The sequence below is a fragment of the Budorcas taxicolor genome, chromosome 11, assembly GCF_023091745.1.
Source record: "Budorcas taxicolor isolate Tak-1 chromosome 11, Takin1.1, whole genome shotgun sequence".
NCBI lineage: Eukaryota > Metazoa > Chordata > Mammalia > Artiodactyla > Bovidae > Budorcas > Budorcas taxicolor.
Window position 1 is genome coordinate 147,942,757 of NC_068920.1, and position 14,635 is coordinate 147,957,391.

Genomic DNA, 14,635 nt, shown 5'->3' on the forward strand with positions numbered 1-14,635 from the left:
AGAGAAGTTTTGCACTTGCTACTGCCAAACACCCCAGAAGCATCACTAGATAGGACCCCACTTTATATTAATTTATGGGCATTAGCACAGTGGCTGGAGAAGGAAATGGCAACCCACTCCAGTGTTCTTGCCTGGAGAATCCCAGGGATGGGGGAGCTTGGTGGGCTGCCACCTGTGGGGTCGCACAGAGTTGGACACGACTGAAGTGACTTAGCAGTGCAGTGGTAAAGAAACTGCCTGCCGACACAGGAGGTGCAAGAGATACAGGTTTGATCCCTGGGTCGTGAAGATCCCCTGGAGGTGGGCAACTTGCTCCAATAGTCTTACCTGGAGAATCCCATGGACAGAGGAGCCTGGAGGGCTACAGTCCATGGGGTCGCCAAGAGTAAGACACGACTGAGTGTCTGAGCACACACACACTGGCATTAGAATTTCTGAAACTAACTGGGTAGTATATATTTGAACCTGAGGGCAGATCTACTGATATGAATTTTCAAGGGAGCTATTTCTTTCCCAGCCTGAACTCAGGCTGACAGACTTTCTTAGGATCTAGTGAGTAATGTATTTTTTTAGTCTATACGTCAGCTGAGGGGGCCTTCAAGGGTTCTGCGTGGTGGTCACAGCTGCAGCGTCCTGCTTCCACGTGCTTTCCAAACCTTGATCCCTATCCCGTCGGGCCAGTGCCCTTAGGTTGCCGAGCCAGGAGCCCCCAGCCAGGACGGCCACAGTGGTGGGCACTCCCCTCCTCCCTCTACTCTGCTGGAGCTCTGTCTGCACGTGTCCTCTGCAGCCTTCCCTGGCATTCTTGTGACCTTGGGCTGGTGCCACTCAGAGTGCCTGTGTCCATGGTTGGCACTGAACACAGTACCTGTGCTGAGCTTCTCAACCCACCTCACAGCCCCTGTCTCAGATGATCTTTATGATGAACCAGAAAGACATCCGAAGTCTTGGCAGCGTCATCAACCAGAACAACGACACTCGGAGCCTGGAGGCGCCTTCCCACCAGCACAGAAAGGGAGGGTGGGTGGCAAGTCAGGCTACCGACTCTCCGAATGGTCCTGGAGCCACATGCCCACACTGTGGAGAGCGAGCCCCATAAATAATTAACATTGATTTTTTTTTTTGAGAAAAGCTCCACAGTACAGCTTTTTATGGACAAGAATGCTATTTCCTTTTCAATTCAGAAGCCTCTTCTCCATTCCAGTAGAACACTGGGCCGAGTTGCTCTGTCCACGAACAGCTGTGCATCTTTCCTCACTCAAGTCACATCTCTGAACCCAGTTTCCACAGGATAGAAGATGTATGTCTGCCCACCTCGGAGGATTTATCCATGACTTTGAGGACTAAGAGTAAATGTAAACTGACATTTATTGTTTGAGGTTAGTGTGACCTTGATTCCAAAATTAGATAAGGTCTGCACAAGATACCACAGCTCTATTTCATTCTCAAAAATTCCAAGCAAAATATTGGCTGACAGAACGCAACAGTGTCTATAAAAAGTAACAATACGTTGTGTTCAGGTAGGATTTTTTTATCTGTTTTTTTTAAATTTATTTATTTTACTTTACAATATTATATTGCTTTTGCCATCAGGTAGGATTAATTGCAGAAATGAAAGGGTAGTTCACATCAGAAAAGTCGGTATCATATACTAGAGAAATAATTTCAATAAATATGGTAAAAGTATCTTACCAAATTCACCCCCCAAATTATGATTTAAAATTCTCAAGAAATCCCTAACAATGGAAGGGTTCTTCCTAGAACGATAAAGACTATATATTACAACAAAATCCTAGAGTCAGGTCATCCATAAGGGATGGCGGGTGACCTGTGCTCCAAGGGCCAGGATAGGATAAGAATACCCACTCTCACTCGCCCCTATTCCTTTAACACAGCATTGAAGATTCTGGCTAAAGTGCTTAAATAATTTAGAAAAATAAATAAATAACATTCAGTTAAACAGAAGCTTAAGGTAAGAGAAGGGAGAACGTTCAGGCTTTCGTTGGACTTCACAATTCATTTTTCTCCACAATCCCCTTATCATCTATTTGAGGCCAAGGATCACATCTGATACTCTTTAAAAAATCCAGGACCCCACCTGGTGTCAAGTTGGTGGTAGATACTAGTTTGCAAAAGGGATCTTATCCAAGTTATGAAGTAGTAAAGATGAAATGAGTCGCATGTGGAAACCACTGTACATGTGCTAGAGAAGTAAGCTTGCAGGACACCATCCTTCATTTTCAAAAGGCTGCATCTCCCTGATGCCAATTTCACTTCTAAGCCTCAAAGCCCCCCGCCCGCGAACGGCCCTCCTCGAGGCGGCCACCAGGTGGCGCCCGGCCTCCACCGGCCGGACCCGGAAAGACCCACTGGGCTCCGACGCCCCAAGTCCCCTCGGAAGGGCTCCCGTTTCCCGGACGCGGCTGCTCCCTTAGGTCGTCGATCGAAAGGCGCGAACTGCCCGCGGCTCCCAGCGACGGTGCAGGCCCGGCTCGCCCCACGCTTCCCTCGCAAGACCAGGGAGCCCTCGCGCGAGGTCCCCTCCGTCCGGGTCAGACACCGTTTCGGTCCGAGCCGACTGCGGGCGGGGCACCGAGCCTGGGGTCTGCTCCCCCCGCCACCCGGAGGGAAAGGACGCTGGTGGCCAGCGACCTGGCCTGGCGCTTCCCGCCCTCGCCGCTCCCGGGTGCAGCCCCACGCGGAGTGGCGGGTCGTGCCGGGCGCTGGAAGGGCGGAGGACTGGTGGACCGACGGCCGGGGCCAGTCCTGAAGGGCGGCCACGGTCGGAATAACCGGCTCCGGACGGGGGCCGCCGCCGGAGCCTGCCTCCCCGGGGGTATGATGACCCACGACAACAGCGACGGCCCCTGGATCCAAGGACCGGCCCACCTGCGGGCGAAGATGCGGTCCGGGGGCGGGGACGATGCGCAGCGCGCGGGTGATGCGCAGAGCTGGCCCGGCCGGCTGCACGGGCCCCACCCCCGCCCTGGAAGGGTGCAGGAGCCCGGCGATGCTGGGACCGCCGGTGCCCCCGCCCCCGCCCCGCGCTCGGGCCGCGAAGGATTCCGCGTCTGGCCCGGAAACGCCGCAGCCGCCCGGGGCGGACTCGCCGGCGCCACCCTTACACCTGCTCGGCTAGGCCTGAGACGGTGGCCCCAGGTGAGACCCCTCCACCCCACGCCCCATCCTCACCGGCCCGTCCTCCCCGCTCCTTCTCCAGGTCCCGTCCACCCCGGACCGGCCTTCCTAGCATCCTACCCCCACCCTCAAGCCACGCGACCCAGCGAAAGTGTCTTCCAACGTGAGAAGGTAGTATCAATATACGGGGATACAGATGAATTGTAAACACGTACCTACACCAGCTCTGCATTTTAAAGCCAGGTCCCAGCGTTGCCACGTGAGGGATGCGGTGGGCACAGCACTCGGATCCTTCCCTGCGCAGTCCAGGCGCAGCCAAGGGTGAAGGGCGATTTAAAGATTTAAACAGAAACCTGTCTCGGAGCCCCGGGCAGGGCCCAAGCCTCCTCCCCAGGCTGGGTGAGCTACAGGTGCAGGAGGGAGCTCGCGGCCGTATTACAGCTTCATCCCTAGGGCAAAGGGGCCTTAGGAGCAACGAGTAGCATGGAGGGTTGTTTTTTTTCTTTTTGCCCCACCTCTAAATCTTAAAATCAGGTTCAGAAATTCTGTGGATTCTTTTCTTTCCTGATTAACAGCAGTTTCATTTGCTGCAGAAGTGTCTTATCCACTCAGACAGGTCGTCCTCCAGATTCCACATCTGAAGTGCTAGGAGGCCCCACCACAGTAACTCTTGGGTTGGAAACCCCACCCCAAGGCACAGAGCTACTTTCTCCTTGACAGACTAAAAGAAACTTCTGGGTTTACAGACTCCCCAGGACGGTCAGCTTCCCTAAAAAGCAGCAGCAGCCCTTTACCCCAGAGTGCTAGCCCTGACCACACATCTGTCTGATAAGGGCCTTCTCTGCACTGCAGATTCCAAGCCTTAGGGGTGGTAGAAGCGATGAAGGAGGAGGGATTAAATAAAATGGCGAGATAGAGACAGAATCTTAAAAATCATTCAGAATTCAGGCATTGACTTCAAACATGTTTTATTATAATCTTATACAGTCTACATAAATTTGAACTTGTATTTATTTGGGTTCAGTTATAACATAGCATAATAAAAATCAAAGCACTGGTCCTCTGAAATAAAGCAGGCAATCACCATTCAATAAACACACTTGATTTATTTTGTATAAAAGGGTTAAGTTTACAACTAAACTTTTATAAAAAGTTTAGCATGAATAAGTACATCATTACACTTTGTATGCAGAAATGTACATTTCTGCCACTATACAAGAAAACTCTAATTAAAGAGTTCACAAGGTTTCACTCAATATATATATATTTATATATAAATATATACACAGCATTCAGTAGGCTTGTGTCAAAAAGGTAATTTCTGACCAAAAGACTTCATTTAAGTAACTGAATACTGATCCTTCTGGTATTCACGCTCCACCTTTGAAAAAAGGCAAAGTCTGCTTAAATTGGGCAATTCCTTGTGATTTTAACGTTTTCGCTCCCCATGGTGGGAATAGTATATAAAGAAAACCTTCCAACTGCAGAAAGGGCATTTAAAAGTCTTTTTCATAAATAACTAATATCACAGTCCAGGTCAGAAAACACCCTGGGGAAGTTGATCATTCTTAAGTTTTCCTTCCATTTTTTTTTTTAAAGGTCCATTCGACTTGTTGTCTTCCTTGTGAAATGGTTGAAAAATAAGTTCAGCGCCTTAAAAGAGCCTGTGGATTTGTTGTTGTTGTTGTGCAAAGGGAAAAAAAAGTCATGAACACCTGCAAGAGATCGGGAGAGAAAGGACTGTTTAGGAGGTTTTCACCTAAGGGCAGAGACAGGCAGACTGGCGCCAGGAGGAAGCCGCAGTTCGAACATTTAACCAAACACTCAAACATTGGGCAAACCCTGGCGTCCAGATGCAGCGCACACACTCGGCCTGGACAGCGCAAATTAAACATTAAAATAGCAGAGACTCGGGGGAAAACTTCCCAACGCAATCTCCTATTTGGATCTCCAACGGCAGTGCTCACAGGCGCCAGTCTGCTTCTTGTAACAATTATTTGATTGAAAACAGCCCTTTAGTTAACAGATAGGGAAGTCGGAATCCCACACCACAGGGTCTGAGACACAGGGTAGCAATGCTCAACTAGCCGATCCCAGGGGGCTGGAGTTTTGGGGAAGGAGGATCCCTATGGAATTTGCGGTGATAAGATTAATTATATGGAGGTTAGTACCTCATAGTACCAGAGCAATAGCAGAAAACATCCGGGGCATGTTACAGGCGCACAAGAAGCCAGTACGTATTCTCCTTCACCACCTTGGGAGTAAGTTACAGGCATTGATTTTTTTCTTTTCTTTTTTTTTTTTTTAAAGAAAACGTTCTGGGATTTTGAGTAACAGAAGCTAGATGGCTCTTCATGTCTAGTACGCGTAAACAATGTACTACGTGCAACACAACGAAGTACACACGTTCATTTACCAAACCCCCAAATTTTACAGATACGCAAGTACCCATGCGCGCACACACACACTCCAAGCGCCAGTTCACCAACGGGGGACACAAGCAGACACTCACCATTTATTCAGCCACAGAGCGCTTTGCTGTCATTTGACATTAATTCAGAAGGGAATTCAGAAGCCTGCGAGAGAAAGGGAGGGGGGGGGTAAGGCACAAGACGTTAGACAACCTTAAGGAGAAAGAACCTCTTAAAAAAAAATAGTTTAATTTTGAACAGCAAGTTCCAATAACCCACGTTTATGATGAATTCAGACTCAGAGGCATTCACATGTCATAACAATTTCACGCACACGAGTCCTTCCACAGCAGATTTGTTTTTGTTTTTTTAAATGACTGTAACAGGGACAGTGATAAAGTTATTAGCCCATCTGTAAGTCAGCGACTAGGGCCCGCCGCCTGACAACGGCTCTACCCGAGCATCGCTGGGGGGAGCGGGTCTTACCTGCAAGGACAGGATGCTGATGTCGGTGTTGAGGGTGGTGAGCGGCGTCCTGGACGCCTGGCTCTGTCCGGGTCGCTGGTGGTGCAGGCTAACGATGGTGGGGTGCGAGTCCAGCGCGATCTGCAAGTCCAAGATGTAGTCGATGACGTGCTGCAGGATTTCCATCTTGCTCACCTTCTTGTTTTGCGGGATGCTGGGCACCAGCTCCTTGAGCTTGGAGTAGCAGTCGTTCATGTTGTACAGCAGGCTCATCGGGTCGTCCACTGGGGTTTTGCTCCGGGAGATGCCCAGGCCGTGGTCCGAAAGGCTGTTTTTCCTAACGGACCTCACTGGACTGAAGGCTTTCATGCTGATCGCGGGGAAGGGAAGCGAAGCGATTGGGAGGAGGGAAGCGGGCTGCCCCGAAGCTCAGGCCGCCGCCGCCGCCGCTGCCGCCGCCTCCTGCGAAGCTCGCTGCCCTCGGCACCGCGCTCGGCTCAGAATGAAGCGGAGAGCCCGGCCCGGCAGCTTTTATACGCGCTCGCCGGGGCCACACGACCCGGCTTCCCCGCGACCCCATTGGTGGAAGGCGGCGCGTCCATCAGGCCGGGCGGGCGCGCCCATTGGCAGGTGCGGGCGCGAGGGGAGAGCTCCGTCCTTCCGCGTTCGCAGCCAATCGCCGTGGGGGTGGGCGGAACGGGCGCCAGCCCAGCTGAGGTGGTAAATAGAGTACTGTGAGCGCCGGGCCCAGGGGAACCTGGGGGTGGGCAGGGGCCGGGGGACGGCCGAGCGACGGGAGCAGCGGGGCGCAGACGCGGTGGGGGCGGGGACACCCCGGGACCGTAAGTGTGCACCCCAATTCCAATCCCGATCACTAGGCGGGACCCTCCCCCTAAAGGTGCCCCCCGACGGAGGCTGCTACTCCTTCAAGCTTTCAGCATCACTAAGATCACAGCACCCCCGCGGAGTCTGCACGGCAGAGGGGGAAAGCTACCGCGGTTCCCCGCTCCTCCCGGAAAGTCATCAAGACGTTATGGAAAGCATTTCCGAAAAAAGGGAAAACGCAAATAACTTTGCCATCGACAACTGATGTTTGTAGATTGACATCGGCCTCTTAAGATCAGGAAAAGCTTTATAAAAACAAACCCCAAAACACCCACGCGCGCGCATTTCAACGACAGGTTTAAGTGTGGGATCGTGCAACCCGGAGCAACGCAGAAGGCAGTATAGTAAACTCTGTGAAGTGAGTACTTACTGGATAACCGTGCTGATCGCTAAGGAGCTCGAGACGCGCGGGACCCTTCCTGGGTTCCTTCTCTAACACTGGGAAGGGCTATTATAATAAAGCTATTAATCGGAAATCATTAGGAGTATTTGCATATTGAAGCTGTATTTACATACACTACCCTTGAGAGGCTGCTGGTCCGCTCTGCAGTGTCGGTGGCAAAGCAAGGTGACTAGCTATGCACACATCGTGATTTCTGGTGTCACATTTCAGCGCCTGCTGTATTTTTAAAGTTTTGTACAGGTAGGTGGCCCTAGCCACGGTCAATATCTTCACACTGTTTTTAAAAAAATCTATCAGGTACCAGGTTGGGAATCTTCTTAGCACCAGTACTGGAGGCAGCTTCAGGTTGTGTCACCCGCCCTCAACTTTTTAAAAATTTTTCTTTCTAGAAATCTTTTAAGAACTACAGTTTGCAGTTCTTTACTCAAATCCTCTTCAGTGAATTCACACATAATTCTAACTTAACGGAAGACTACAGTAAGTTAGTTGTGTGTTTTAAAAATCATTTTTCTAGAATACAATAAACTAGAAAGTCTGAAAAAGCATTCTACTTTTAAGTGTCTTGTTTACTTTATCTCAATCTGCATCTCCTCGGCCTTTAAGAAGGAAAAGGAGGGCAGAACTGGAGAAAAAGTAAAGCTTAATAATGGGGAGACAGTATATTTTTCTTCAGTTAATGATTAATTCCTCAGCTGGTGGACCAGCCGGTCTGGTCCTGGACACCAACTACAGCCATGTGCCTGCACTACAGCTGCTCTCGAGGGAGGAAAAGTTGGTGGCGCTAGGGTGGATATCACCTTCCGAAAATCCAGCCACCTCAGGTGGGAGGATAGAGGTGATGGTTTCCTGACCAGCAGAGAAATCTGCTCAGGGCCTGCCCAGCAAATGCTGCCTGCGACTTCTTTGCGCACAGCAGTGGAGTCCCCACCTCTCCTCTGATATTAAGTCTGGAAATGATTTCATCCTGAGTCCCCACAGTTCGAACCTTTTGATGTTCTTTGTGTGCATGTGTTTCTGTCACATACGTGCCACAGTGGAACAGATTTTGTTTTGACACTATTTTGGTTCATGATGTTATACTTTGACTATTTTACAATAATAGCCAATGTAAACAAACATCTTTGGGATTCTCAAATTATTACTTGTGATTCTTGGACATTGCAGCTCTGAGATACTGACGCATTCCTAGCTTTTTCCAAGGACACCGTATGTTAACATCCGTGCCAGCCTCATTATCCCTCCAGCCGGGCTCCGGGCTGCTTCCTAATGAGCCTTGTGCGGGATTACTTTGCACACTCGCAAAGTTGATTAAGGCACTGCCTTCTCCCAGGCTCATGTGTGTACCCTGATGCAGTAAAACTGCTAAATATGGTGAAAGTTTTCTGGTGTTTCTTCCTCTATCGGCCATGTCAGAGTCCAGTCAGCCTGGATGAGTGGAATTCGATTCGACTGGCAGGCCAACCAGTTCTACATTCATTTAAAGATCAACTTAAGCGGACTATGAGGCTAAGTTCATGATTTTTTTTTTAAAGGCCTGAGTTCCTAGTACGTTGTGTCTCAGCAAGCCCAATTCGCCATTACCTTTAAAATTATGTTTTCATCGGGAAAATGGTGAGGTGGGTTACAAAAAAAAATCTGTCCATTGGTGTCTCCGTGGGCTTGAATTTGAGGCCTCTAAAGCTGCAGATGGGCCCTGGTTCTGCTAGATCCGTGGGTGGTGGGAAGGTGTGAATGGTTTCCGGTGGGGGGGGGTGGGGTGGAGATGCATGCCCCTACCCCCACCCCCACCCCCACTTAAAGTCACACGCCGGCCCAGGAAGGTCGCCTAACCTGGTTCCAGGGCTTCACTCCCTCGGTCTCCACCCCGGCCCGGCCGCCGGCTCCCAGCGCGACTGGCCCCTCGCGGTAATGAGAAGCAGCTCCGAGCCGGGCGCGCCAGGCTGGCCGGACGGCCTTTGCAATTCCTACCCCCACCCCCCGCCCTGCGTGATGCAACTGGGGGCGGGAGGAGCCTGCGGGAAGGCAGGGGGGGGGGGGCGTTGCGGAGGAGGGGGTGTCTCAAGGTCCTCCCGGCACATCTGGCGCGCTGGGGAGCGCTCGCCTCTCTTCCCCCCGGTTTTGTTCTCCCAGCCGCGTCCATCCCGCCCGTGACCCCCCGAGCGAGCCCTGACAGGTGATGAATGCGCGGCGGCGGCGGCGGCGGCGCGCGGGCCGGGCCGCGGCGGGGCCGGGGCCGGAGCCCGGGAGCAGACTCTCTGGCGCCAGGCGCGTGACGCCGCCCATTCACGCCGCCCGGCCGCCTTGTCCTCGCGGCGCCGCTCAGGCGGCTGCCATGGCAACCGCGCCGTCACTCAGCGCGCGCGCCCAGCTGATCAATGCCTGCGAGGCCCGGCCGGCCCCGGCGCGCCCCGGCCCCGCCGCCCGGCCCGCGCGCACCTGCAGCCGCCGCGCGTCTTAAGTTTCCAGCGATTTGGGGCAAGGAAGGAGGACCAAGAAAAAAAGAAAAGGGGGGATGGTTGGGAGAGAAGAAAACACACACACACACACACACACAAAGCCAGGAGAGGGAGAAGAAAGAAATCTTCCTTGTGCAGAGGAGGCGTCATGTGGCTTAGAGGTTGCCAAAGCAAAAGGTTTTGCTTTATTTTATTTGTTTTTGCAACCGAGGCGCTCAGGGTGGGGCCGGCGCGAGGGGAGGGCTGATGGGGAGAAAGTGACTGTCTCAGTGGAGGGCAAAAGTGATTTATTCCTTGGGATCCTCACGAGGAGGAGCTGGACTCCCCCAAAATACCTTTGAAGGGCTCCCTCCCGCCCCCACATACTGCCCATCCTCGGAACCTTGGGAGGTTGCCCTAAAAAAAAAAATCAGATTTTTTTTTTCCCCCTCCCAGGACGGCCCCCTCCCCTCGCCCTTCCTGAGGCTGGAGGGTGGGCAGCCGGTTCCCGCGGCTCCCAGCCTCTGCGCGCGGACGACCCGCGTCTGCGTTCTCATTACCACTACAAAGCCGGGCAGACGTCGCCTCTTTCCAGAGCTGCGCTTTCAGCTGCGAACATCAAGAGGCCAGAAAACATCCAAGTGGGGCCAAGGACGCAGACGCCGCCTCGGTCCTGGCTTTATCTCTAGGGAAAGTTCCATTTTAAGAACCAGATGCCAACATTCCCGGACAGTTTATGGTATCTGGATCCCTCGGGGTGCGCATCCGCGGCTTAGAGTGTTAGCAGCAATTATTTATCGTCTTCCCTGGAGAGGAGGTCCTGAACACGACTGTCCTCGGCGGACCCTGGGGGTGGGGGTGGGGTGAGGACACACGACTGTTCCCGAGCCGGTTATCTGGTTTAGCAGAGTTTGTTGTGGTTTTCGAGGAAACAGAATCTGGGTTACATAAGGATTCAAGTTTTTGCTTTGCTTGTTTATTTAATACCTTGGCAAGAGGGAACCCTCACTGAAACCAGATAACCGAATTTGGGTTTAAAACAGCCTTAGATGAGGGGCAACGAGAGGGGAAGAAAATGAACCAAACCACAAAAAGCAAACAAGGGGATGTTTATTTTTCTCCCTTTTGGAAGTTTTGAAGACCTGCCTAACCTCTTACTTCTCGTCGCGCACAGCTAATAAATTGCATTAACAAAGCGCTTCAGCTACTACCGTGGCTTAGCGGGCATCCCTCCCCCGCGCTGCCCCCACCCCGGCCCTAATTCCTTCTAGGATTCGCGCGCGGTCCTGTTTGCCCAGAGATCTCAAGAGCACCAGGAAAACGGCGTGCTAAATCCAGTTGCTTTCAACCGTCTGATCTCCTTGTAGGGAGATCACCTTTCAGCCCCGTTCAAAGAAAGCAAAGTTTGGAAAGTTTGGCGGAGGGGCCGATTTAACTACCAGCACGGCAAATATTTAGTTACAAATACTGTGAAGTGCCCAGATTTGTGGCTGCGTTTGGCTTTCACAAAGGATTTTCCTGTGACTTTTGTTCCGGTCACCAAATTAAAAAAGAAAATTAACTTGAGCGAGAGATAAGGGCTTGGAAAACAACCCCGGACCGCCCGCGAGCTGGCGGGCGCGGGACTGGCGTCGCCGAGTCTGCGCCGCCGTGAGGCGCGCGTCGCGGGAGTCCGGCCCCCGCGGGGAGCCCGGGTCACCGCTCGGACCCCGGGCCGCCGTCCACCGTGCGCCACCCCTCGCGGCACGCAGCGCCTCGGCCGCCGGGCTACCCGCCGGCGTCCGTGGGAAACCGCGGTAACCCTCTCCAGCCAGCGACAAGGGCGGGCTTGTCCGGAATCAGGCTGCATCTTAATATTATAATACTGCCCCCAAAGCAAAACCCGAGGCCCCGCTTGCGAGTCTCTTAACAAGAAACACATTGTGCGCTTTCCTTTTTTTTTTTTTTTCCGCCTTTTTGGCCGAAGCCACATTGGCGCGCTGGCCACGGTACTGTGAGCCAAGTCCATGACTTCAGAGGGGAGGAACCCGCCTGCCCCACACCACGTGCGCGCCCGGCCCGGATGGCCACCCCGCCGCGCCCTGCCGCCCTGTCCCGCCGACAGGTCAGGGGCTCCGGCCGGGCCCGGGCCGCGCTCGGCGGACACGCGTCCTGCGCCCACGGCGCTCTGGTCTCTGCCTTTTCTCGACCCGGGGAGGTACCCAGGAGGGTACCTCCAGTGCGGGTAACTGATCGCTGGCCGCTCTAGTCGGCTGGTGGAGACGCTTTATTTTAAAATACTTTGACAGCCTTCTATGTCCCCCCACCCCCAAGTCCTTGGGGCTTTTACTCCCAGGTTCTACCATCCCTCTTCCCTAAAAAGGACAATTTACAGTATACCTTCTCTCAACTGGAAATAGCCCGAGGGTTCTGCAAGCCCTCTGACCCCTGTCACATGTCACTGCTGTCCCTGTCCAGAGGAGGTGACAGGATCTAGAGCTGCATTTTCAGGGAGGTGAGTGCTAGGGACCTGTGGGGGCGCCCCGGGAGGAGCAGTCGTGGGCACCCACCCTCAGCCCGGTGGTGATCACGCTGTCTTCCCACCGCTGCAGATGTCAGGACCCTCATCTGTTTCGATGCCAACGCTGCCCATCAACCAGACTCTGCCGGTTGAATTAAGTGGTCCATTTCATCTTAACCATTTCTGCCTTTCCGGCAGTCTTTGCGAAGAGCACAGATACATTACATTTCAAAGCAAAAAGGGAACCGTGATGACCCTCTTTATTTAAAAATTTTTATTGGAGTACAGTTGATTTATGGGGCTTCCCAAGTGGCTCAGTGGTATAGAATCTGCCTGCCAATGCAGGAGAGGCAGGCAGGAGACCTGGTTAGATAGCTGAGGGACAAGATCTGGAGAAGGAAATGGCAACCCCCTCCAGTTTTCTTGCCTGGAGAGTCCCATGGACAGAGGAGCCTGGTGGGCTACAGTCCATGAGGTCGCAAGAGTCAGACACCATTTAGCAACTGAGCTCCGGCACACACATATGCACACAACTGATTTACAATGCTGTGTGAGTTTCAAGTGTACAGCAAAGTGAATCAGTTACACATATGTATGTATCCACTCTTTTTTTAAAGATTCTTTTCCATATAGGCCATTACCCAGTATTGAGTAGAGTTCCCTGCGCTCTACAGTAGGTTTCTTTTTTTTTTAAGTCTTTATTTTCATTTTCTTCTGTTATGTATGTGTGTGTGCGTGTGTGTGTGTGTTAGTCACTTAGTCCTGTATGTTTTTTTGTGACCCCATGGATTGTAGCCCACCAGGCTTCTCTGTCCATGGGGATTCTCCAGGCAAGAATACTGGAGTGGGTTGCCATTTCCTTCTCCTACAGTACGTTTTTTTTTTTTTATTAGTTATCTAGTATATATATAGTAGTGTGTATGTCAGTCCCAATCTCTCAGTTTTATCCCCCTAACCCCCTTATGCCCTGGTAACCATGAGCTTGTTTTCTGGTGATGGCCCTCTCTAATGGGAGGTTAATCGTTCATACTAGGTAAGAACAATCATTTACAAGCTCATGACAGCTTGCCTATTTTGCTCTTCACTTTGCCCCCATGAGTTAGGAGGGGCAGATGCTGCCTGCATTTTACAGAAGAAGCTGAGGCATGGAAGAGTGGCAGTTGCCTGTGTGAGCCCACACTCCCTAGAACAGTCCCTGTGATGATCTGGAGGTGTGTGACCTTCACCCCAGGTGGCATGTCAATCACTTCTTTAACCTTGAAGTTTGTTCCAGTCCTGCAGGGAATTCATAAAATACTTTGCTTTCCCCTTCCTCAGGTATTAACATTGAGGGACTGAGCCTGACTCTCTGCTGACAGAAGTTCAACTCAGGTCTGAGGACTTCACTTCTTAGTGGAGGTAACCTTTACAGACACAGTCCTGGGGCCCACATGTCTAGAAATTCTGCCTAACTGGGTTTGGTTAGCGGCCAAGGAAACGCTCAGGAGACATGGATGCAGGTGCTGCGGGTTCCACACTGACGGAATGACAGGTAATCTGTGAAATCAGTCCCGCGGCAGGCGCGGTTTGCCTCTTGAGGACCCGTGCATGTTTGCTTTTGGAAAGCCGAAGAAGAGGAAGACAAGGGGTATGTTGCATTTACCCCCATCTTTATTTTCTCCCTTGTTTGTTCTTCCTCCTAATGTTCCAATATTCTTTCTTTTAGAAGGAAATTAAAAAAATTTTTTTTTAAAATTTATTTGTTGGCTGTGCTGGATCTTCGCTGCGGCACGTGGACTTTCTTTAGCAGCTACAAGTGGGGCTTCTCTCCAGTTGCGGTGCACGGGCTTCTCATTGCAGTGGCTTTTCCTGGGGCAGAGCATGGGCTTTAGGGGCATGTGCTTCAGTAGTTGCAGCACGTGGGCTCAGCTGCTCCGAGGCGTGTGAAATCTTCCTGGACAAGGGATCAAACCTGTGCCCCCCACGTTGGCAGGTGGATTCCCAACCACTGGACCACCAAAGACGTCCTTTTTAAAATATTCATTTATTTGGCTACACCAGGTCTTAGTCGTGGCACATGGGATCTAATTCCCTCACCAGGGATCAAACCCAAGCCTCCTCTGTTGGGATCATGGAGTCTTAGCCACTGGACCATCAAGGAAGTCCCTCCAGTTTGCTTTCTTTTATTGTTTCCTTTCTTGTTCAAGGGCATCCTTTAGACATTTTTTAAGGGTAGGTCTGCAGGTGACAAGCTCTCTCAGTTTTCCTGCTTCTGAGAAGGTCTTGTTATCTTCTTGATTCCTGATAGATGTTTTTGCTGGATCTAGACTTCTGGGCTAACCCACTCCAGTGTTCTTGCCTGGAGAGTCCCAGGGACGGGGAGCCTGGTGAGCTGCCGTCTATGGGGCTGCATAGAGTC

At 51.9% G+C, this 14,635-nt stretch overlaps 1 protein-coding gene across 1 annotated transcript; it reads right to left on the minus strand.

Moving 5' to 3' along the window:
* Positions 1 to 4,162: 4,162 nt before the first annotated feature.
* ID2 (inhibitor of DNA binding 2) lies at positions 4,163 to 6,501 on the minus strand. The gene is made up of 3 exons (XM_052649229.1): positions 6,036 to 6,501; positions 5,651 to 5,714; positions 4,163 to 4,853 (listed from the first exon to the last, which is right to left on the minus strand). The coding sequence occupies exons 1-2, from the start codon at positions 6,381 to 6,383 to the stop codon at positions 5,658 to 5,660; spliced, it is 405 nt and encodes a 134-aa protein (XP_052505189.1). The 5' UTR covers positions 6,384 to 6,501; the 3' UTR covers positions 4,163 to 4,853; positions 5,651 to 5,657.
* Positions 6,502 to 14,635: the final 8,134 nt, after the last annotated feature.

Coding starts and splice junctions, on each gene's coding strand:
- ID2 (XM_052649229.1), bottom strand. CDS start 6,383: ATGAAAGCCTTCAGTCCAGTGAGGTCCGTTAGGAAAAACAGCCTTTCG. Junction 5,715..6,035: donor TCAGCATCCTGTCCTTGCAG/GTAAGACCCGCT, acceptor TTTCTCTCGCAG/GCTTCTGAATTCCCTTCTGA.